The sequence below is a fragment of the Chiroxiphia lanceolata genome, chromosome 9 (genome assembly GCF_009829145.1).
Source record: "Chiroxiphia lanceolata isolate bChiLan1 chromosome 9, bChiLan1.pri, whole genome shotgun sequence".
NCBI lineage: Eukaryota > Metazoa > Chordata > Aves > Passeriformes > Pipridae > Chiroxiphia > Chiroxiphia lanceolata.
Genome location: NC_045645.1, coordinates 29,983,614 through 30,009,273, shown reverse-complemented (window position 1 = coordinate 30,009,273; position 25,660 = coordinate 29,983,614). Strand labels below are relative to the sequence as shown.

The window sequence follows — 25,660 nt, the reverse complement described above, 5'->3', positions numbered from 1 at the left end:
TAATTACTGACCCCCAGCACAGTTACAAAGCAATATAAAAGGCATCTGGAGCATCCCTGGGAGCAGACACACTCTCTGTTAGGTAAGTGTTACACTGATTTCTGTTCAGAGCTCTCCTTCAAAAGGAAAACTGAAACAGAAAACCCAAAGTTTTCCTTTTGAAAGGTTTACTTTTAGCCTACACTTCCATTTGTTATATTTGACCACTAATATTTCAATGATACAGTAAGGTTTATAAAATTATGTTGCTTAATAACTAATGTTCTGTACTTTTTTATTTTAGATTTATATTTATCAGTATTATAACTTTACAAACTGTTGAGCTGAAGTATACCCATGTTAGTAGGAGAAGACTGACTGCAGCCTTCACATAATACAATTCTGCATAAAATTACTTCTGTTACTTGTTAATAATGAATTTTTATAGTCTTAGTACAAAATTTAACAGCTAATCAACTAATAATCAAGAGAATTTATAGAGTAATTCTAAATTAGAAACGTGGTCTTGAACAGTTTTACTATTTATTTTATGTTTTTATCAAACTAGTATTACATAAAAAGATAGGCACTGCATTTTTTTTAATTTATGGACTAATTGAATTGCACATAGTGACATGAGATTATTTCTTTTCAGGAATGATGTCGTACCTGAAAGTAATGATCATATGGAACATACTTTGCATATCCCTGGTGCTCCTTTCTCTGTCCTTGATTCAAGAAGTGTCTTCTCAAGGTACTGTAACACACAAAGCAGAAGGGAGGGTTTCTAGGATATCTGACACACCCTGAGAATGCTCCAAAAGAATCCTTATAAAAATACTAATTTCTAGAATGTTATATTTATTCAGCCAGGCAATATGATTCAGTTTTATCATCAGTGAATATTTTCCTAAACAAATTTGAGTGCAGCATGGTCCTCCTAGGAGGAATTACATAAAAACTTTCATGTAATGCAAACTGCACATGAACCAGTTTGTTTTTCTGTAGACATATTCTACAGATCCCATTGCCCTCAGACTGACATTTTTAGCCCCTGTGATTTGCAGGATAATTCAAGGAAAATCTAAAATGACAATATCCACATAAGTTGGTCAGAAATATTTCAGTAGGCTCAGGGAGAGGAATGTCTATACCTTGCTAAGTGCTTTGCTATTAAATGCACTGTTATTACCACCACTGAGGCAATTTTGGGAATCATTTGTCTAATGATACAGATTTTTATTTACTCTCCAAGCTCTGTAATTGGTTTCTTACCAAAGCTGCACTGTTGTGAAGAAGCAGAACTTGCAGCCTGGCCAGTCCTCTGCAGTTCTCAGGTAGCTACCAAGTTGTTATGGGGATAATATTGTGTATTCCTTGCTGGTTGAAAATAATTTATTACTACTTGCTAGCAGAAGGGACAATATTGTGTATGTGAGCAGCTCACCAGGGCACAGCAGATGCCAGATGTGACCTGCTGGGCAGAGCAGGCTGACACTGAACCCTTGCTCATTGATGGGAGCCTTCCCACTGGCTTCAGCAAAAATCAAGGCTCTCACCAACAGCAAACTAAACCATTCAGGCATTTTCCTTAGGAGTAACTCTGTACCTTACAAGTCACAAACTAAACTAAATAAGTGAATGAAGAGGTATAGTATTTTGGACTTTCTTTCTTTCCATAAGGGAAGAAGGGTGCAATTTGTAGGGCACATATCCTAAAGGAAGGTGTCCATCTTCTTTTTTTAACTCCTGTATTAAGGGCCCATTAACTCCAGTCCACTAATGTCTCCAGTTACTCCCTAGTCCCACTTTGCTGTTTGCAAAGAAGTGGTAACAAGCATTATAACTACTTGTTGAAAATCACAATATATGTAATTATGTGTTATCTCGTGGTCTTCCTTCATACACACAGCTGTGGAGCATGTGCTGTTAGAAATTGTCTTTGGTGTTGTGTTACATGTTATTTGTTGTTATTTCCTCGTGGTTCCTCAATGTTTCAGCTGATTATCTTGACTCTGTTTGAGCTTGCTGATTGTTCAGCTTCTTTGTTTGTATTTAGGGACTCTTCACTTGTGGCCCTGCATGTTTCGTTTCCAGAAGAAGCTGTTAGCATGTCACGTTAGCAGAGGTTTTGCACAGGAAGGGGATTAGTTGCAGGGTGAATATCTGGCAGTAGAAGGTAGCAAAGCACTGCCAACCTTGAATGCTCACAGTTTGAACGCAGACCTCCTGCTGTCTTGCTTTTCCAACTGTAATCTGCACCATATATTATCATCTAGCATTTGCCAGCACTGCAGCAGTCTGGCAGTAAAGCCATCCTGGGATGAGCCTTTATATTGGTCTGCTAATAAGTAATCTCTTAATTAACAAACAGACAGTACTTTGGAGAAGACTGCAAGACTAGATCCCAGCTGTTCCTAACCTCAGTATTGATACCAAATTCTCTGACAGCAGGGAAAAAACAGAGTGTAGAGGGTAGGCAGACTTCAAAACTCCCAGCAGAAATGGCTCCAGGGATTTGTATTTATTATGACAGTGCTCTCCAGCTTGCAAGCTAACCTGATTAGGTTTGGTTATTAGGAAGAACGTTACCAAAAGTGAAAATCAGACCCCTAATGGGTCTGCCAGGGAGACCTGTGCACACTCCCACCTATGACCATAGGTAGGGTGAATTAAGATGGAAAATAAGTCAGCAAAGCAGCAAAGGGCCTGGCTGATGTGCTGCCTAAGGTAAAACTGCACAGGCTGGTTTGGATGCCTGTGGCCATGCTACAGAACCAATCCCCAAGGATTTGTTCATTTTCAGGAGAAACAGGGTAAGCCAGCCCCAGGGGAACACCCCTCTAACCTGAACACATGCTCCTGCTGGTCCACAGGCTGGCTCACAGCAAACCTCTGCTCCACACACCTTCAGGAGGGGTCACACCAGGCCCTCAGTTCCTGCAGCACCGAGGGAAGAAAGCACATCCTGTAGGGGAAAAAGAGAGGCTTTACTCCTTTGCAGCCCAGCAGTCCCTTAGGCCCCACTGTGGTTTGGCAATGCTTACACCAGTGTTGTGTGATTTTAGATGTGTCCAGCTGTACAGGGAGATGTGGGGCAGGGTATTCTAGAGAGCATGACTGCCAGTGTGATTTTAACTGTCACCACTACATGGAATGCTGCCCTGACTTCAGGAAAGTCTGCACAGTGGGTAAGTTCCCAAACACAGCCAGTTCCTCTCCACAAAATCCCCCTCCCAGCTCCCCACTGCACCAGGTCTCCTCTGAATGCTTCAATGTCTGTTAGTTCGCTGTGTCCTTGTTCCCTCTCATACATGTGTTGTTCTCCCCCTCAAAAACTCAGGGATAACCTCGCCAAAGAAAATTGTGTATCCACAGGTTACTCCCAAGCAAAGGATTTTGCTTTTTACAACAGCAGAGTTAGGCAAGGGGGTGAAACAGTTTACTGCTTGTTTTTTGTTCCTTCGTGCATTTGTACTGTATCTGTCTGTCTTATTAAAAAAAAAAAAGTGGTAAAAGCAAATTCAGGGTTTTGCAGGGAGAAATTCTGGCACATCCCGACTCAAATTTAAGAAGTGTGGATGCTGTAGGGTCTAACCCAAAGCCAGAGGATGTCCTTCCATGGACAGAAATTGACTCTGGATCAGAACCTTGTCCAGAGTTTGCTGGAAAAGATGGTTGGATGAGTATTATTTTATGCTTTATATATTTACAAAACCATACAGTGTAAATAAAGACAGGTATTGTTTATTGAGAGTTAAAAACCATTTTCTTGGGAAGCACCAATGTCAGAAATATCAGCTATTTGGATAACTGCAGTTTGTTACATTACACTGTAGTTCCAGTAGGATTACAGGGTGACATAAGACTTCTCAGATCCAGCAACACGGGTCGAGTTGTTCAAAATGCAGACACAGCACTCCCTAAAATTCCAGTTCTGCTGCCCTGACACACACTGGAAACACTTTGTGCTTCAGTCCTCCCCATCCTCATTTTGATTTGTGAGGGAACATCAGCATTGCTCGTAGCTGAAAGTACATGCTGAGGCACTTTATTATGTAAGCTTTTACTGTGGGTCGGATTCTACATAACGTTTAATCAAATATTTAAGGCTAAAAGTCTTCCCTGTTCTACCCCAAGTCAGTGAGTTCAGGCAAGCACAGTAGGTGTCATCCTGAAAGGATGCAGGAAGTTTGACTAAGGATTGCTGCCCAGTTAGTGTGGCATTAATGCTGACCAAATTAGAGAAATGCCAGACACCATTTATGAACAAAACCTGCCCTAAGATCATAAAATAAAAACAATTCTCACCTGTGCACGTGGAATGAATCCACTGACATCAACAGACTGACTCCACATCTACAGTAATCAAAAGATGCTCAGAATCTGCCTACAAATTAATCCTTTTTTGCTAGATAGCGATTTAATTGTAAAACGTGATTTTGTGCCCTGGGTGTCACAGAGACAATGACTTCGATAGGGATTTATGTGCAGAAAGTCCTTCTTCTGAAGTCTGTAATAGCTGTGCGCACTCTTTCCAAAACAATTTGGTCATTATTTGATACGAAATAGAAGCACTGTAGTGACTGAAGTTGTCAGAAGTTAAGCAATAATGAAATATTAAACCCATGTGGGTATATTAATCGTGTCAAACCATGGTAGATACTCCTTCAGCATTAATAATTTAAGAACTGTGATAAACAGTTTAGTCACTCTGGGTGCCTTAGTTAACTCATTCTCACAATTAAGCTGCAGTATTTGGCCAGGCACACCAGGAACACTTGGTTGTGACCTGATTAGGCCAATTATTTTTCAGAAATGCTTTGACAGACACATCACTCTTGATTCAAAGCGGTACCTTGATGAACACCTTTTTGCAAACCTAACCCAGAATTTAAACCTAATTTTGAGGTCGCTGCTCTGTGGTGAGGGAATGGAAACCTGCTACAGTGGGACCTGGCTAAAGTGAACATGGGCATCACGTTTTATTCCACCACAAATTTGAGTGGTTTCAACACACTGCAATGTGACAGCACAGTTCTGGCTGCACGGCCTGATCCAAACCCCACAATTCCACAGGCAAGTCCTGGATCAGACCAGAATAAGCACCTGATTTTATGGGGCTCTTCTTTACACCATCCAGAGCAAAGGACTTCACTGTAGAAAGGTGCCAGCGTTCAGCATGAGGTAGGCAAACATCCTGACTGTGCTGCTCTGCCTCGTGCAGGACTCTCCTGTGAAGGACGGTGCTTTGAAGCCTTCCAGAGAGGACGGGAGTGTGACTGCGATGCCGACTGCGAACGATACGGCAAATGCTGCCCGGACTATGCCAAACACTGCAAAGAGGGTAAGAAACTGCTTTAGCACTGTGTTTTTCGAAGAGATCTTTAAATAGAGGTGCTTTGCTTTCTCAGAAAACAAACTCTGCGGGCTTCTTAAGGCATGAGAAGTTAAGGATAACAAAAAAAGATACTGAAAAAATATTAAAATCTAATTTCAAAGATAAATTGGCCAATTTCTCAAGCATGGATGCACTATGGACACATAGATGTACTGGAAGCCATCACCAAGACATGAATATGTTTAATTTCATCATGTCCTTAAATGTTTTTAGGTCTACCTACCGACCTGGACTCATTTCTGTGAGCACACCTGGCAGATATGCCTGGCACTGGGTCACTGCAGTCACAGACCAGACAACCTCCACGGCAGCCAATTCCCAAAGCCTGCGGTGTGACAAACAACCGGAGCTAGGGATTATCATTTGGTGCACTGCACCCACCACTCCCAGTCCCCAGGCACTGGGATAGTGGCTTGGCTTTGCCATGCAGTTACACAGTAATTTAGACTGAAATAGAGTCTGTATTCAGCATTTTTGACTGAATGTCTAGAGGAGGATGAGTGTCTTGGAAGTGTCTTGAGGTGAATTTCCTGCCTTCGAAGTTGTTTAATGTCTCCCTCTTTCTGCCGAGTTTAACACACCCAAACAGTCACAAAAGAATATTAAATCATTTCTCTTTTCTTCAGTTAAATATAATGAAAAATTAAGCAACTGTTCCTAAACTTAAAGAGTTTCTTCTGTATTTTATTAAGCTCTAGTATTAATTTTTGAAAAAAAAGAAAAAAAAACCCAACAAAAATTCCTCAAAGCCAGCCTACCACTGTACTTAATATTTCAGTATTTATATTATGTGTGAATAACTGAGAAACCTGCTAAACCTCTTGGAATAGATTTGCTGTTTTAGCATCCTCTCAACATTTTGTTCTGTACAGCAAAGCCAAGTGTACATCATCTATCTAGATATCACCATTACCTTCCCTACCCTCCAGAAGCCCCTTATCCCCTGAATACACACATGCACAGCTAAGGACTAACCAAAACACTCCCCTCCACCACTACTGACTGCTCTGAAAGCCAATTCAGCTCCCTAAATGATTTTATTCAACAACCACAGTTTTTCTCCCTCAATAAAAGCTTCAGGATATAGTCCAACACCCAACCTTCCTTGCTTTGAGTTTGCTGTGAAAATAAATCCTTTGACACCATGGTCATCACTTTGAGACAAAAAAATCCCATTCATTTTGTCCAAAGCTGATTACACACACCTCTGGCAGTTACCAACTCCTTCAGCTGGGTAAAAAAATTCAGCCAGTTCCCTGAGCTCCAGCACACTTCCTTCACAACTAACAAGTTCTACAAGCCTAAGCTAGTAGCTCATTTCCAATTGTACAGTTTGACCCAACAATTAATTACAAAATGTTATCTGGCTCTTACTGGCTGCAAGTGAAACCCCACACACTTTTCAGAGCTGGAAAATCTGAACACAAATTCCTGTTTCTCCTAAAACTCAGCCTACTAGAAGTTAGCTTAATACTGATACCTTGTGGTTTTTTTTGGTCCGTGCCTGTCTCCTTCAAGAAAACTATTTCTATTGAGGTGTCTCTCAAAAAAGATAATTTGTGTGGAATTATCACATCTGAAGAACTACAATGTAACTGAATCTTTAGGGGATTATCAAAGTAAATGCTTGGCTAACATGACAACTTTTCAAGTTCCACTATAGTGACTTTGTCCCAAGTCATCTGTAGTCAAAAAAAAAAAAAAAGACAAATTTTCAGAACGTAGAACTCCATTCAGAATTCACCTTTTTCCCACCTCAAAATTGCCATTAGCCAAGAATGCCTCACCTCAAATTTCTGGGTAAAACAACACTCCCATATGTGATGAAACATTTGGGGATCCAAAGGGTATTTTTGCACTTTTTCATATAAATAACAGTGTAAAGAGTCCTATAGATAGGAAGCAATTTAGATTTATATGGAGGATGGTCACTGCCATTTTGTAATCACTTTCTTCTCAGGCAGTTGACACCAAGTACCCCCAAAGAAAAACCAATCTGTTAATGGGAGTATTTCTCTCTTTCAGCACACACAGCAAAGCCAGCCCCGGAGACTCCCCCCGAAAACAAAGCAACATCTAAAAGGTCATCCACCGATGAGGACAAGCCGCCAGAGGAAGCTGTGGAAGGTAGGCAAGGGTATGGATGAAACAGGATGGGCGTCACCTGAAGGAACATTAAAGACCATTTTCCTGCTCTGGAAATAGGAAGCCAATCCTAGACATTACCAGACAGTTACCAAGCTTGGAACCACTCGGTTTATAAACTGATTACCTCACCGAGCCCTCAGGATTTCGGAGAGTTCACCCAGCACAGATGGTGGAGTGTGGGGATGTCTCCGGTGTCTCTGATGGATTTTCACACACATCTTCCCAAAATGTGTAACAGACCATTGTCAGTTTTGGACAAGGTCCATGGCTGGAACAGGAAGGGTGTTGTATTTTGGGACAGTGATGAACTGTCAGGACCAAGACAGGAAAATGTCCTAGCAGGTTTCTCTAGCTTTAATCAAGCCAGGCCTTATGCAACTTCAGAGACACTTCATTTGTTTTTTCTGACTGGAAAATATGTTGCTTTGCTGTGTTCTCTGGTATTGTGTTTCAGCATTTGAAGTGATAACTCGGGAGATCAGTTTGAACTTGAAACCTAAAGCAACAGGAATGAAACGAGACCAGAAGTCAGTACTGGCTGGCCAATATTTTAACACACCCCCCTTTTGTTTTTTTAATTGTTTTAAATTTGGAGTACTTATGCTTCTCCTGTTGCAATTTCCTATTAAAAAAAAAAAAGATCAATATACTGGATTAAATGAAAGAAAATTAAGGAAATTCAAATAACCATTAGCAGAATGCCAGTTGGCTTATGGTATTTCAGACTTGCTGGGTGGGAGTAAAACCTGTTTTGTAATGCTCTGCTCATACCAAACACAAAACCCGTGTGAAAACAGAGCTAAACAGCAAAACTTCAGAGAGAGAATACTTGAAGGTTGAAATGCAGAAACATTTACTGTTCCTTTTTGCTGAACATAAATAATTTGACCCAAGTCAATGTAACTATAAATACAAGTAAAGAGAATCTTAAAGCCATAAATCACAAAGAGGAAAACCATCCAAGATATAAAGAAACAGTAGGAGATACAGTCAGGGCTCTGTATTCAGGAATTGTTTTCCTCCTGTTTCCCAACCCCTCTCCTCCAAGTTCAGCTCACTGGTGTAAAGTTCTGTCGAAGGACAGCGGGATAAATCAAAATAACAGACTGAGAAGGGCAGTGCCTTGTTAGAAGAACTGTGTTTCACAGCATGGAAAAGGCAGGAACCACCAGGCAGCCTCACCTACAAGCATCAAACCAAACCCTGCAGCGCTGCCCCTGGGGCAGTGACAGCTTAGCAAAGGGATGACTTCAACTGAGTCAGGTTGCTGCACAGTGCCCCAGGGAACACGGGGACTCGCGTGGAACCCTGCCCAGGGGAGTTTTGCCCTTCTAAAAAAATACAGTTATTCAACAATACTACCCACTGCCCAGATGTGCAATACATTTATACACCACGGCCACATGCACAGCAATGCCAATGGCTGAAACTCATTTGTATTTATCTTATAGATCCTGGCACTGGACTGGAAAACCCAGAGACCACTCCTGCTCCAACTACAGAACCGGCAGAGACAACCCCTGCAGCCACAGAGCCCCCGACTACCCAGACAGACCCGCCCACCACCCCAAAGGAGCAGGACACAACCCCTGAGGCCACCGAGGAACCAGGGACTGAAGAAGACCCTCCCACCACGGAGAAGCCAGAAGATATGACCCCAGATGCCACCGAGGAACCAGTGACTGAAGCAGACTCTACCAACATCCCCCCAACAGAAGACGCAACGCCTGAGGCCACCGAGGCACCGACAACTGAGGCACCGACAACTGAGGCACCGACAACTGAGGCACCGACAACCGAGGCACCGACAACCGAGGCACCGACAACCGAGGCACCGACAACCGAGGCACCGACAACCGAGGCACCGACAACCGAGGCACCGACAACCGAGGCACCGACAACCGAGGCACCGACAACTGAGGCTGAATCTCCCACCACCCCAAAACCTGAAGACACAACCCCTGAGGCACCAACCCCTGAGGCACCAACCCCTGAGGCACCAACCCCTGAGGCACCAACAACTGAGGCACCAACAACTGAGGCACCAACAACTGAGGCACCAACAACTGAGGCACCAACAACTGAGGCTGAATCTCCCACCACCCCAAAACCTGAAGACACAACCCCTGAGGCACCAACCCCTGAGGCACCAACCCCTGAGGCACCAACCCCTGAGGCTGAATCTCCCACCACCCCAAAACCTGAAGACACAACCCCTGAGGCAACTGAGGCACCAACAACTGAGGCTGAATCTCCCACCACCCCAAAACCTGAAGACACAACCCCTGAGGCAACTGAGGTACCAACAACTGAGGCTGAATCTCCCACCACCCCAAAACCTGAAGACACAACCCCTGAAACAACTGAGGCTGAATCTCCCACCACCCCAAAACCTGAAGATACCACCCCTGAGGCAACTGAGGCTGAATCTCCCACCACCCCAAAACCTGAAGACACAACCCCTGAGGCAACTGAGGCACCAACAACTGAGGCTGAATCTCCCACCACCCCAAAACCTGAAGACACAACCCCTGAGGCAACTGAGGCTGAATCTCCCACCACCCCAAAACCTGAAGACACAACCCCTGAGGCAACTGAGGCACCAACAACTGAGGCTGAATCTCCCAGCACCCCAAAACCTGAAGACACAACCCCTGAGGCAACTGAGGCTGAATCTCCCACCACCCCAAAACCTGAAGACACAACCCCTGAGGCAACTGAGGCACCAACAACTGAGGCTGAATCTCCCACCACCCCAAAACCTGAAGACACAACCCCTGAGGCAACTGAGGCTGAATCTCCCACCACCCCAAAACCTGAAGACAAAACCCCTGAGGCAACTGAGGCACCAACAACTGAGGCTGAATCTCCCAGCACCCCAAAACCTGAAGACACAACCCCTGAGGCAACTGAGGCTGAATCTCCCACCACCCCAAAACCTGAGGAGACAACACCTGAGGCAACTGAGGCACCAACAACTGAGGCTGAATCTCCCACCACCCCAAAACCTGAAGACACAACCCCTGAAATAACTGAGGCTGAATCTCCCACCACCCCAAAACCTGAAGATACCACCCCTGAGGCAACTGAGGCTGAATCTCCCACCACCCCAAAACCTGAAGACACAACCCCTGAGGCAACTGAGGCACCAACAACTGAGGCTGAATCTCCCACCACTCCAAAACCTGAAGACACAACCCCTGAGGCAACTGAGGCTGAATCTCCTAGCACCCCAAAACCTGAAGACACAACCCCTGAGGTCACCGAGGCACCAACAACTGAGGCTGAATCTCCCACCACCCCAAAACCTGAGGAGACAACCCCTGAGGCAACTGAGGCTGATTCCCCTACCACTCCAAAACCTGAGGAGACAACCCCTGAGGCAACTGAGGCTGAATCTCCCACCACCCCAAAACCTGAAGACACAACCCCTGAGGCAACTGAGGCTGAATCTCCCAGCACCCCAAAACCTGTAGACACAACCCCTGAGGCAACTGAGGCACCAACAACTGAGGCTGAATCTCCCAGCACCCCAAAACCTGAAGACACAACCCCTGAGGCAACTGAGGCTGATTCCCCTACCACTCCAAAACCTGAGGAGACAACTCCAGAGGAAGCCACAACCAAGGTAGACTACCCCACCACCCCCAAACCTGAAGAGACAACCCCAGAGAAAACAACAGCCAAGGCAGACTCTCCCACCACTCCCGAGCCTGAGGAGACAACTCCAGAGGAAGCCACAACCAAGGCAGACTCTCCCACCACCCCAAAACCTGAGGAGACAACTCCAGAGGAAGCCACAACCAAGGCAGACTCTCCCACCACCCCAAAACCTGAGGAGACAACTCCAGAGGAAGCCACAACCAAGGCAGACTCTCCCACCACCCCAAAACCTGAGGAGACAACTCCAGAGGAAGCCACAACCAAGGCAGACTCTCCCACCACCCCAAAACCTGAGGAGACAACTCCAGAGGAAGCCACAACCAAGGCAGACTCTCCCACCACCCCAAAACCTGAGGAGACAACTCCAGAGGAAGCCACAACCAAGGCAGACTCTCCCACCACCCCAAAACCTGAGGAGACAACTCCAGAGGAAGCCACAACCAAGGCAGACTCTCCCACCACCCCAAAACCTGAGGAGACAACTCCAGAGGAAGCCACAACCAAGGCAGACTCCCCCACCACCCCAAAACCTGAAAACACAACTCCAGAGGAAGCCACAACCAAGGCAGACTCTCCCACCACCCCCAAACCTGAAGACACAACTCCAGAGGAAGCCACGACCAAGGCAGACTCTCCCACCACCCCAAAACCTGAGGAGACAACTCCAGAGGAAGCCACAACCAAGGCAGACTCTCCCACCACCCCAAAACCTGAGGAGACAACTCCAGAGGAAGCCACAACCAAGGCAGACTCTCCCACCACCCCAAAACCTGAGGAGACAACTCCAGAGGAAGCCACAACCAAGGCAGACTCTCCCACCACCCCAAAACCTGAGGAGACAACTCCAGAGGAAGCCACGACCAAGGCAGACTCTCCCACCACCCCAAAACCTGAGGAGACAACTCCAGAGGAAGCCACGACCAAGGCAGACTCTCCCACCACCCCAAAACCCGAAGACACAACTCCAGAGGAAGCCACAACCAAGGCTGACAGCCCCTCCACCCCTAAAACAGAGGACATAGTCTCTCCGACCACCCCTGCAGCCCCCAAGGCCGAAACCACCACGGTACAGACAACACCACCCACTGCAGTGACAACCTCTGCCCCCGAATTAGTCTCAACTGCTGACCAAGACACAGCAGCTCCCAGCAGTGCTGCAGCCACTACAGCTGGGAAGGACACTCCCACACCTGGAGCAGACACAATGCTTTCAGATACCACAATGGAGATCAAGGAGGTAACGACACCCAAGAAAGACAGAACTACTCTGCTTAAAGACATTTTAACAGCCACAATTGGGAAAGACTTGGCTACTGTAGCTGTGGTGACAACAGCTAAGCCAGGTGACTCTCCTAAAGGTATGGATGACATTCCAAATGCAGCCAAGCAACCTGTCACTGCAGCAGCTGCATCAGAAGCAACAACAGCAGCCACAGCTCCCTTGCCCAAGCCCACAACCACCAAAGCGGAGTCAACTCCTGAGCCCAGCAAGGTGGTAACACCCAGTGAAAGAGAGACAAGTACAGAAGCGGAGCAGGCTGCAGCAGCTCCAGAGAGCGCAGGTGCTACGTGTGTGGTGGTGATGGCAGCAGCTGGCAAAAAAGAGGTAACGACCACCAAAGAAGTGAGCACCACACCTGGCAGAGAACTGGAACAGGTCACTGAAAAGGCCCCTGGTACTGACAAAGCAGAGGTAACTACGGTTGCCAGAGAAACCACTACCAGGGATAAAAAAGACACGATAGAAGAAATGTATCTTGTTTCTAACGGGACATCCAAGCCAACAATACATTTCCAGGAGGTCACTGAGAGCAGAGAGGAGCCTCATCCAATTGACCCTGAAACTCTGCCTGTGAAAGAACCCGAGATAAACAAGCCTTTAATACCAATCGAGGACCTGCCAATGTTACCTGGAGAAACACAAGGTAATTGCATTCCAGCAGATACAAATCACCAGTAACTCACCAGGACATGGCACTGTCCCAGTGCCCAGCTACAAGCATGGCACTACAGCTGCCACTGTCCTGAACATGGGAACCTCAGTTAAATCAATTCTCTGGGTAGTTTAGGACATGATCTAAATTAATTGGTTTCAGTAATTGGCCCTGCTGAAAAATGTTTGCTGTAAGTACTATAGAAGATGCAAACAGAGAAAAAGTCAAGGAAAAAAGATGATACATTTCTTACTAGGGAGTCAGGCTGAATATCTACCACTAATGGAACCTGACCTGGCATTTTGTAGCTGCATCCAAAGCATATAAGACATAAGCCAGACAAGATGTTTTTTCCTTGTATTCTCTTTCCTCTGTGCTTTTTACCACAACATTTTTCTTGCCCTCACTATTTATTTTAATCAGATATAGCCTGCAGGTTCTTGGGCATTTTTTTCAGTCATATATTGAAAGATATTTTGGAGGGGGGAAAAGTGTTTTAGGTGGGAAAATACTTGGATTTCTGTCCAAAAGAGCTCATCCTTCCTTTATGTTTAACTGAAAGTAAGTATAAATGCTTTTTTAAAGAAATAAGGGGAGGGAAGAGAGCTCGCTAGAGCAGCTTGGGGAAACATCAAATAAAATCCTGGAGCACGCAGAAATTACATGAGGGCTGTTTGTGGGTATTTTTCTGAATTACGGGTACATAGGTGGCAAATAAGCAAAGACACCACACGCGGTCACTGGGCACCACTGGGGCCACAACACGAGAGCCAAACTTTCCCAGAACACACCTCCAAGCAGTGATTAAACCCTGGCTCCCGGTGGGGGTAAGGGGGAAAATTAATGCCATTCTTGTTGAACATTGAACAAGTCCACCTGCCTGTGCCCCGCAGAGAGGAAGGACGACGAGAAGGACCTGTGCAGCGGGAGGCCGGCGGACGGCATGGTGGCCCTGCCCAACGGCACCCTGGCCGTCTTCCGAGGTGAGGCTGCCCCAGACCTCCTCTTCCCTCACCGTCCCCATCCCTCGTCCTCCTGCTCTTCCTCCTTCACCGGTCCTGGCACGGCCCCCTTCCTCCTCCCCACCCTCGACCTGTACCGTGCCAGTCCCTCTTCTTCTTCCTTCTCCTCCTCCCTCACCTGCCCTGGCCCTCCTTCTCCTACTCTTCCCTCCCCTGGCCCGTCCCCCTTCCTCCTTGTCCCTCACCTGCCCCTGCTCCTGCCTCATCCCTCTTCTTCCTCTTCTTCCGTCACCTGCCGCGTCCCCGTCCCTCATCCTCTTCCTGCCTGTGCTCCTGCCCCGTCCCTCTTGTTTCTCCTCCCTTACCTGCCCCTGCCCCCCTTCTCCTCCTCTTCCCTCACCTGTCCCTGCTCCTGCTTCTCCTTTCCTCCTCTTCCCTCACCTGTCCCGGCCCCTTGAGCCCCTCACGGAACCCGCCCGAGCCCAGCGCGCGCCCCGCCCCTCACGGTGCCGCCGGGCCCGGAGCCGTCCCAGCCGCTGTCCCCAGGGCAGGAGGGCCCTGTCCCCAGGGCAGGAGGGCCGTGTGCCCGCGCTGCCCCCAGGGCAGGAGGGCCCTGTCCCCAGGGCAGGAGGGCCGTGTCCCCGCGCTGTCCCCAGGGCAGGAGGGCCCTGTCCCCGCGCTGCCCCCAGGGCAGGACGGCGATGTCCCCGGGGCAGGACACGCTGTCCCCGCCGCCCCTGACGCCTCTGCCCCCCAGGTCACTACTACTGGCTGCTGAACGGCCGGAGCCCGCCGAGCACCAACCCCCGCCGCATCACCGACGGCTGGGGCATCCCCTCCCCGATCGACTCCGTCTTCTCCAGGTGCAACTGCGATGGGAAAACCTTCTTCATCAAGGTGAGCGCGGGCCCGGCTCGGGGCGGGACTGATGAGGAGCAGCTGTGGGGCTCAGCCTGGAGCAAAGGAGGCTCAGGGGGGACCTTCTGGCTCTGCAACCCCCTGACAGGAGGGGGGAGCCGGAGGGGGTCGGGCTCTGCTGCCAGGGAACAAGGGACAGGAGGAGAGGGAACGGCCTCCGGCTGTGCCAGGGGAGGCTCAGGTTGGATACTGGGAAAACTTGGACCCAGATTTGTTCCTAGTATGTTTCCCTTCCTGAGAGAAAATAATGAAATGCCCACACCTCTTTAAAGATGTTATATAATCGTTTCCCAAGGAATCATTCAGGCCTGGAGTTCAAGCAGCTTGGTATATTAATGAAAATCGGGAGATTTAGAAAACAAATCCCTTTGTTCAGTAACCACTCTTAAAAATCAGTTTCTAACATACTCTAGCCCGACTCAAATGTTAAAAGACTGCAGAAGGTATTTTATGAAGTAGCAGTAGTTTTTTCCTGTTTGTAATGGATGCAGCAGTGATTCCAGTCAGATTTATAATGTACCTATCAAAGTCCTACTGTTTATTTATGGATTATTCTTCAGGTTTGTGTTGAAGTTCAATAACTAAGAATAATTTCCTCTAAAGCTCATTTTCCCCTTGAATCCTCAGGGCCCCCTGTACTGGCGTTTCACTAATGGAGTTATGGATCCAGGCTATCCCAAACCTCTTGCCAATGGATTTGCAGGGCTAAGTGGGAGAATAGTAGCAACCTTACCTGTGGCAAGATTCAACAACAGACCAGAATCTGTTTATTTTATCAAGAGAGGTATGTCTCCTATTTCTGAAGTCCAGGAATCATCAAAAGGTGCTTGAATTACTTTAGTCAGGAATAAAACACCGTTTCTCTTGACCCAAAGACGAGTTTCTTTCAACAACAAAAACATAACTGATGTCAGTGTTCCAGGTGGTCAAAAATAGCCTAAAGATGTAAAAACATTTCTTAGTACTTAGAGGTCTTTCAGTGCATTTTAAAACAGGTCTGTACAGGAGAGAATCCAGCACTGCAGTGGCCAAACATTAAAATAAGTTTTACCTGGTGGTAAAACTATTTTAGTCCAAAATTAATTAGAGGAGGGGAGGCTTTAATCTTACTAGTTCATAACTATGTATGGAAATGTCCCTATTTCTTATTTTGTATTTTAAATTAATGTCATTTCCTCCTCGTACATGAATGCTGTACTACCAACAGCAATAACAACAGTTATTGATTTTGTGTGTGTAATATGGATACCAATGACACTTTCATACCTGATCAGTGATTGTTGGGTGTTTCCTGGGGGTTTGTTTTTAAACTAATGAAACAAATGCCTCCTTTAGACGGGAACATGCAGCAGTACGTGTACAGACAAGAACCAGCCAAGAAGTGTCAGAGAAGAGCACGGATTACCATCAGGTACCCAGCTTTTGTGCCAAGAGTTGTCATCCGGAGGCGCTTCCAACGTGCCGTGCGAATGCCGACCATCATCCGGACTGTCAGAGTCAACCCGCACCCAACTGGTAACTCATGTTTATTAAGGGTCTTTTATATAACGGTTGTAACCTTAGTAGGTTCTGAAACAACATTCTGTTTCACCTTTTTCAAATATAGTACTTTTAGATGTTTTTACTGCAGTGGCACACGGCAGCCAGGGCACTGTGCCACCTCCTCACGGAGGGTTTCTTTTGCTTGCAGGAGTTCTGCGCAAGGAAATCCGAATGCAAACCTACTGGAGAGGCCTCCCCAAAGTTATCCACTCAACTCTTTCCATACCCAACCAGAACAAGCCCGATGGCTACGATTACTATGCCTTCTCTTACAGTAAGTTAAAGCTAAAGCACATTGCTATAGATCACAAAAGACACAGAGATGAGGAAGAAGCCCATGTTATCACTTGTGGATCTACAAGACTGATTTTAAGCACTACTAAAATGTCCTGAGAATTCAAATGTTGCCTGTAATCAAGAGATGTTTCTACTAATAAGAATCAATAAATAGTTACAGGACAGTGAGCAGCAATGAAATACAGTGGTTCAAACCAGCCTGATGAGGAATGTATTGCCATGGAGTCCAGGCTTGTAAAGTGGCAAAAACCTCAATATTTAAATGCAGAATTATGTAAATGATAGACTGAAATCCTTGGATCACCCCACAGCAATACTTTTTTTCACTGGCTTCTGTGTTTGTGACAAAAGGGAAGGACATGAACCACTCTGCTTCCCAGGAGAGCATTATTTATGATCCCAGATTAGGTAGATTCTTTCCTTCTAGCCAGGATCATGTACAAGCACTCCTCAGAGTGGATTATTCAGGAAAAAAGCTCTAACAACTATCCAAATACAGGATACTAAAGTCCCTGTCAGGATGATCCAATTCCTCACCTTAACACTCATTCATGCTTGGGGACCACAGAGTTCCCACTTTTGTAGTCAGTGCAGGATTGTTTTGTTTTTAGCCTGTTCGATTTCCAAATTCTCAAGACTATTTCTGTGTTCAACCAGTACAAACGTATTCTTCCCTACTCCTGTTCTTGGGACAGATTTAATTATTAGCAGTACTATAAAACTTAATACGACCCAGGACTTGTAAAAAATAAAGCCGAGAGCAGAAGTTTATTGTTAGAGCCTCCCAACTCCAGACATGCACGTGGAATGAAAGATCTGTTATTCGGGCCTAAATGCCATTAAAATGCAGGCTTCAATTTCTGGATTCTTTCCATGTATTAAATGTAGTTTCTGGAATTTAATCCTGACCTCTCTTCCTTCCAGATCGGTACTACAGTTTGGATATTGGCAAAAGAATAGCAAGACCTGTTACTGCTCTCACAGGAAAGACTGTATCCAAAGACTGGTACAACTGTCCCAGCAAGTGATGCACACCAGAGGATTTTAAAAAAGAGATGCCGTTTGAACATCACCATTTTTTCTAATTTTATTAATAAAAGACAATGAAATGTGTGCACACAACTCTAAGTATGAAATGCTGCTTTAAGCTCTGGCTTCATTACACTAAAGCAACCACAGGCAAACTGGCACTTTGTATACACAGCTGGAATTACTTTACAGATCGTTTAACTAATGTTTCCTCTGTTCAGGCCTCCTCTGCCTCCCATGGCATGAGTTACACCTGTGTTGGGAAAGAAAACAAATGCATTAAAGGAATGAAAGGATTTAATCAGCCATTGTGACAATTCATCCTTCCCTAAGGAACTGCCACGGCAGAGGAGCAGATCCTTTCTGACTGAGGTCAAGTTCCCCTCTCTCCCCTGAGCCTGGTGACACACAGCTCACCTCTGTCATGTAAAAGGGGGCTGACTATCCTGTGCTGGCTGCTGAAAGAACCAGCAGAGCATTCTTACCACACCTGAAATCAGCTGTTGTTGTTACTAAAATTATGGTGACAGATGAAAGAAAATCTATCCTAGGCCCACCTCCTTACTTTTTTTTTTTCCTTTAAAATACCAGCTGAACTATATTTCAATGCTAAAATTGAGTCTTCTACAATGTTAAAATAATGACAAATAGAATACAATTCATCTAAGGATTTTCTTAATAGAGAAGTTGCAAACAAGAACTTATTGTTGTGGTTGAACTCTATTTTGCACTACAAAAAATCCTTAATACTTCCAGAAACTTTTTTTTAAATCAGTATAGGACACAGTGATGTCAAAACTGGAACTCTTAAAGTGCCAAACGGGAACTGCTCTGTGACTAAACCCAAAGATTTCTAGACTTCTGTCTAAAAAACTTGCAAGTGTAAGATCTATTGCCCTTTACTTTCTCTCCACTGATAAGAACCAAGTGCCAGCGAAGAAGAAAGTTTGCCTGTCTACAAACTGCTCAGACACATTTAAACAAAACTAGGGCTTTTAGGGTCACATACCAGAACCTAGGGCAGGGCATCCTTCCACGTCTAGAACAAACACAGCCTATAAAGTACTCCCCAGAGTGTCCCCACAGGAAGAAAGTCCTACCAAGCCGTGGCTGGAGCCCCCCGAGGCACTTACCCCGCTGCCTGTTGAACTGGCGCCCGCGCACCCCCGTGCGCAGCGTCGGGGGCTGCAGCCGCACCCGGCGCAGGGACTTGGGCTGGTTGCTGCTCGTGTCTGTGGAGAGGGGGGAACGCAGAAAGGAAGTCTGTGCCTGGCAGGTTCTCAATGCTTATGTGATTTGATAGGAGCTATGCTCTCTAATTTACTTTAGAATTATGAAGGCGCCTCATTATTTCATTGACATGTCCTCCGATATAAATAAAAGCCTGAAGACAAATAAGTTTGGCACTTCTTTTGTTACCTGTGCTAGGGGGTAAACTGGTAACTCACTGATTTACTTTACTTTTGTAATTGAAGGAAAAATAATTTTAAAGCTGACATCAAACATACCAGTGGATAAATCAGCAAAGTATCAGTAACTTCTGCTCCCTGAAGCATTATTCTTACTCAGCCTACTCCAGTTACTGCGGGCCAGGGAAAACTGGTTTGCCAAAGCACAGAATTTACAGGCAGCAAAACATGATCCTGCTCTAAGAGAATTCAGGGAGACCCTACAACTCCTTCCAGTGCCTAAAGGGGCTCCAAGGGAGCTGGAGAGGGACTCTGGAGAAGGGCCTGGAGGGACAGGACAAGGGGGAATGGCTTCCCACTGCCAGAGGACAGGGTTAAATGGGATATTTGGAAGGAATTCTTGGCTGTGAGGGCAGTGAGGCCCTGGCACAGGTTGCCCAGAGAAGCTGTGGCTGCCCCATCCCTGGAAGTGTCCTTGGAGCAACCTGGTTTTATGGAAGTTGTTCCTGCCCATGGGAACTGGATGGGCTTTAAGATCCCTTCCAAACCCAATCATTCCATGAGTCTGTGATTCAAAGAGTTTTATCTTACTTTGTGTATCTTGGCTACCAGCCATGCTGCTGGACAAAGAGGTTCCCACACTTAATGCAATGGAATGAAACAGCTCTTCCCAAGAATTATTCTGTACCTGCAGATGAACTCGAAGGAGGATCCTGACTAGTTGAAGGAAGATCTGACTCATCAGATGCTTGAACAGATTCTTCTTCTTGCTGGCTATCAATTTCTAGACCTGCTTCTGAAGTAATGCTAAGAGAAAAGGAGGGGGGGAAACCATGGAAGTGTATTCACATACTTTCAAAACGCTCAGGAAAAAAAGGCACTGTCTTGGAACACAAAGATTCAATGAAAATCAAAAGTAAAATACGGCATAAAATGATAAACCATCCCCTTTTAGATCTGTAATGCATTTGATCATAATACAAAATACAGCAACTACTAGAAATATTAAAAACTGCACTCGTAAAATGGAAGACAAAACCATTTGTCTACGAAATTCACATTCCCCCCCCCACTACATCTTTTGTACCTGCACTGTCTTAACTGACTTCATTATATATCTGTGCTTTGAATGAGGAGTGATTTTCTATATTAAACAGGAATGCTTTAGTCTTTAATCAGCAAACCCCCATCCTTCAACTTGGCCCTTTACCATCAGTTTTGACTACTGCAGATCCCTCTGCATTCTCTAAAAAATACAGAAATATATTTCTTAAAATTTTATTTTTGTGACTTTTATATGAGCTTTGTTAAATCAGGAGAAAATCAGAAGAAAACCTTTGTTTCTGAATGAAAAGGTCAGATTCCACTGCTTCAGAGCTTACTAAATCCTGTTTGAGCTGTCCTTCCTACCCGAACAGGTTAAACTGCCAATGACTCAGACACACCGGGATGAAAACAAATCATTAAATGTGCTAGTGAAGCAAATGAGTTGTATTTTACCCTTCAGATTCTGCCTCTGCAAACACTTCATCCCCATCGTCCCCAGCCCCAGGCTCTGTGGTGGTGGACAGGTTGCCAGTGGACGTGGTGACCATGGGCACGGACTGGGACGCGTGTTCCGAGGCGTCGGCCGAGGCGCTCTCCGTGAACACCGTCACTGCTCGGGGCAACAAACAGCCTGTTAGTCCCCATTCCCTGCACAGAACCCACGGAAAACACAGGCAGGGCAGGGAAAGGACTATTGGAATTTCATTATTTGCTGAGCAGTCGAGGTTTGCAGCCTTTACTTTGGTCTGCAAACCTCCTGCCACTCACCTGGTGCTGCTACTTGTAACGGGGTTGTGGGGACGCTCCGACCCCCAGACTCCTCCTCGTGAGCAAGGAACAGTGGGGTTTCATACATTCCTAAGCCTGCAACACAAAGGGTCAGTGACAATCATCAAAATAACCAGCTAAAACCCAGAATATAATTGATGTCTTCCCCCTGACGAAATCCAGCAATTTGTCCTTACATACGGAGAGTTTTATAATTTTATTGACTTAATGTCAGAGCTGATTATATTTTATTGAAAGGTAAAACCTTGATGAAAATATTACTGCTTGGTTTTTTTACTGTCATCCTTTTCTTATGCCATTATTTTGCATGAGTTTTCTTCAGGGAGCAGTGTATGTTCCATGTCAACAGGGAACAGGGGAAAGGGACTGAATCAGGACAGTAGAGACACATTGCCTGGACACTTTTCAGCAGCTGAGGATACATCCCAAAGATTTCTTTGCTTTTGCTGGTTTCCCCTATTTTTTTATGAGAGGAAAGCTACAATCGAAATTAAAGTTAAACCCCATTCCTTCAATATTTCATTTCATTTTAAAATCATAATACAAGTAGAAATTTTGCAGCTTGAAGGAAACTCCTTTTCACTTTCTGTTAAGTCTCCCTCTGCTTACAATTATTTAAGAGTTGCAAGTTTCCACACTTTTAACAATTTCCCGAGGTAGAACTGTGGGTTTTTTGACTGAATTATTTCTTTTTCACTCCAAGACCCATGGCAAAGGAAGCACAGAGCTGGTTTACCTCCTTGGGATGCAAGCTGACCCAGATCAGAGTGACTGGAGCTAGTTTGTGGCATATCTTCAGGGGGTCCAAATCTGAACCGAGGAACTCCAGCCACCTGGGGGGAACTGTCAAAATGAAGATTTAAGGAATTCTGCAACTTCCCCAATGATCAGGGCAGGGTGGGGGGGAAGACAACTTTCCAACCAAACCAAGAGAGCAAATTATACATGAGACAAAATGAATTCCTCCTGACCGTAAAAATCAGCTCAACTACTGCTAAATGAATAACAATCAGCTTCTTAAATGATTTGGAATGCATTCCAAATCAGTAGAACAGTCCTGAAGAGAATACTCTTTACATAGCCATCCTCTGAATTCTCTCAATTTTAACTGGGTTCCTGAATGTGTCCAGAACATCCCAAAACCAAAAATGGGGGTAACTTTTCTTACTTTTATTGGTAATATTAATGGGGGGGGGGGGGAAGACTGAGGAAGGAAATTAGATGGAACTTTCTTCTGTTTGTTTAATCTCTTCTTTAGTCAGTAAGTTACTGGCTTAATAAAGTTAATACACTGGAGATTATCCACCTCCTAATTTGATGATCAGCTACATGACATACAGTTCAAACAATGATTTTCTATCATACTACTTAGCATTTTTTAGCCAATCACAAGTTCGTTTAATTTGAATTTATTTTCATTTCACTGAAAAACAGAATAAAGAAAAGCCTTTTTTTAATTTAATCTACTTACTGAATGGCTTCTGCAAATCCATCAGTACGGTGTGGAACTACAAGAGTTGGTGTGCTTGGAACTGTTCTGTCCTCATCATCAAAGAAGTGCTGCTGCTGGAAGAAAAGAGACTGATATGAGAGCCTACAATGTATTTCCAATTTCTACCAGCTGAGTTAAAGGTTGATTCTTCCACAGTCCAACAAAATAAAGACAGATTCAGCCCTAACAAAATTCTTGTCTAGTTTCAGACATCTAAATCTGAGCTAGTTATAAAGATAGTCCTTACAGTTGATAAAAAATACCCAAACCAAACCAAACCCAGCCCCATAAACTTGCAGGGCACCCATCTTTCCAAAGATTTTTTAGACATCTATTCCATGAGATCATCCTACCATTGAAGTGCCACTGCAAAGGAATCTCAGGGTGACTCATTCCTAAACAGACAGGAATTGTTTGTCTAAACACAGCTTGCTGTAAGGTACCTGGCACAGAGGATCTTCCCCTGTGTGAATAAATTCCCTGTTCTCTCGTGTCCTTTGCTCCTGCACTGCCCACAAAACCAGCAACCTCAGCTCCCTCTTCCCTCACCAGGCATTCCCCACATTTCCCTCCTGTATCTCCTCAATCTTTCTCTCCCAAGTACTCCCAAAAGTCCCTCCCAAGTGCTCAGTCACTGTCCAGGCAAAGGGCAGTTGGTTCTGAGGCCAGTTCCAAGCAGAAATCCAGGGAGAGGTATATGCAAGTCAAGCACAAACAAAAAATCTGAGCTGATGCCTTTGACCTCAGAAAAGATACCTCAGTCAGCAGCTGCACTTCCACAAAAACCAAAACAAACCCCAAGAGTTAGGAATGCTCCTCAAAGCAGGTTTTTAGCAGTAGACTTTAATACACTTACCATGCCACCTATCCCAGGGGTCAGCTGAAGCCCTCGCCCCACCGACTGTCTTCGAGTCATCTGGATTCTCTTCACAGGAAAGAAAAAACACAGGAGTGTGAATGCTGGCCTGGAATTCTACTGACACACAAGTGTTCAAGCAGAGCCAAGGACGGCAGCTAAATGAGTAAGTGCAACGATTACCATGGAATCACAGAATATCCTGAGCTGGAAGAGACCCACAAGGACCATCCAGTCCAACTCCTGGCCCTGCACAGACACCCCAGGAATCCCACCCTGTTCCTGAGTGCTCCAGCACTCCTGGAGCTCTGGCAGCCTTGGGGCTGTGCCCACTGCCCTGGGGAGCCTGGGCAGTGCCCAACCACCCTCTGGGGGATTACGTGTACATTCTGGGTAAATGACGGTAGTATTTTACTCAGCTTTGTACTGAGGACAGAAAACTTGCCCACAGAAATATTGTGACCCCCAAGCCTCAGCACTGGTTAACGGTAAAGGATCATTTCAGTCAGGACATTTTTGCAGAATTCCCATTGTGTAGGTCTTTGTCAAAGCATAATCATGGGTCAGGCACTGACTGTGAAAGGTTTAACTTGGAAAATGAACGGCAACATCCCTTTGCCCACTGGCATTGGTTGGGGCAGAGACTAATAAAAACTGTTCCAAATCTGAGTTACAACCTGCTCAAACCCAACTCTTTTTTAGTGGAAATACTAGCAGTCACTGTGACTGACACAGCACTGGTATAATGTAATAATAATTCCAAGACATAAATCCACCCTGAGTGCCTCACTGCTTTCAGTGTTCCCTGTCCAGCCACAACCTGCAGGACAAGCCACGTGCAGTCGGTTTGCTCAGCTCCCATTGTCAGGATGCTGAACAGATGCCAACCATCTCCCTGGTAGGTTTTATTTATTAGAAATAATACAGTAATTTCTTTAAAAGTCTCATAAACTGCTAGGGCTGGTTCCTACCTGTACTGGGGGCCCCAGCTCCTGGGGAGGAGCGTGGATGGTGAGCCGTGGGGGCAGTGGGTGGGGTGGCCTGCGGGGGGACTGGGGGGGCCGGGGGGGCTGTCTCTCGGAGGCAGAGGATGGCTGCTGCTCCCTTGGGCTCTCGTGAGGAAAAGTGGACTCTGCAGCACTCGTGCTCCCTTCTCCTAAAACACCAAGCACAGAGGGGTAAAGCTGTGCCCTACAAACCAAGTCAAAAACACCAAGGCAAATCTTCAAACTCGGCTGCATGTTAACATGTTTCTGTTGCCCTGCAACAGCAAGGACAGCTCAGTACTGGTATTTAAAATCACTGAAAAGAGGACTTGTGCCAGTTACAAAACCAGCACTAAAACCAAACTATTAATTATTCAGGTGCTGTTTAGAGAGAGATTAATCTACTGACTCATTAAGTTTCCACAGCAACCAGAGCTCTCAGGGTTTTCAAAGGCATTAGAATAAACCCAGAAAGGACATTTCAAAAGAATCCACATTTCAGGTTAAAATGGCCTTTAGTACTTCACCTTACATTCTTCAAGTGTATCATTAAGTATTTTAACACACGCAAAATAGCTTCTATATTTCTCCTTACATGCACAGACTGAAGAAACATGGAATAACCATACCACTGTTCTGGGAATCTGCTGCCCTCTGGTTGCTTTCAGCTCCTCCCATGCTCTCCTCGGTCTCTGTTCCAGGATCTGTACCATCAGCACCCTAAAAACCCACACAAGCACAGTATGACATAGCACTTAACAAATTATAGGTTGCAAAAGAGATCTATAAAAGCAATACAGAAGTATTCAGAAAGTAAACAAAGTCAAATATAGGACAATCTTAAAATATTTCTGTAAATATCTACAAAATTAGGTAAATATATACAACTCTACGAGATTTCAGAAACATGAACAATGGATCCATCATCATTTAATAATAACAATGAAATATCCAGCTTTTTAAAAGCCTTACCAACTTTGCAACTACACTATTTTCTGCTGGCTCCTGCATTTTGTATTTTCATTCAGTCCTCTTAAAACATTCAAAATCAATTTTTTTCGTGAAAACACCATTTAAAAGAAATTACTATCACCCAGTAGCAGCCTCAGTTTTTGGGGACTAATTCCTAGCAGGGTTTTCTCTTCCAAGCATTCATATCTGTGCAGAAGCATTACAGCACTGATTTAAGGCAAGACATTTAACAGGCT

The 25,660-nt window shown here is 45.3% G+C and overlaps 2 protein-coding genes across 2 annotated transcripts in view; one reads left to right on the top strand and one right to left on the bottom strand.

Moving 5' to 3' along the window:
• The first annotated feature begins 636 nt into the window (after positions 1-636).
• PRG4 (proteoglycan 4) lies at positions 637-19,271 on the top strand. Its single transcript, XM_032696772.1, has 11 exons — positions 637-733; positions 5,207-5,326; positions 7,406-7,507; positions 8,980-9,827; positions 9,951-13,116; positions 14,019-14,108; positions 14,845-14,984; positions 15,633-15,789; positions 16,341-16,520; positions 16,696-16,821; positions 17,769-19,271. The coding sequence occupies exons 1-11, from the start codon at positions 637-639 to the stop codon at positions 17,870-17,872; spliced, it is 5,130 nt and encodes a 1,709-aa protein (XP_032552663.1). The 3' UTR covers positions 17,873-19,271.
• The window catches only part of TPR (translocated promoter region, nuclear basket protein), a 33,831-nt gene continuing 26,076 nt past the window's right edge, over positions 17,906-25,660 (bottom strand). The window contains 10 exon segments of the mRNA XM_032697091.1: positions 17,906-18,126; positions 19,007-19,105; positions 19,971-20,089; positions 20,783-20,939; positions 21,098-21,193; positions 21,855-21,961; positions 22,590-22,684; positions 23,467-23,535; positions 24,438-24,622; positions 25,082-25,172. Of these exon segments, the coding sequence (XP_032552982.1) occupies positions 18,071-18,126; positions 19,007-19,105; positions 19,971-20,089; positions 20,783-20,939; positions 21,098-21,193; positions 21,855-21,961; positions 22,590-22,684; positions 23,467-23,535; positions 24,438-24,622; positions 25,082-25,172 (1,074 nt within the window). The 3' untranslated portion in view covers positions 17,906-18,070.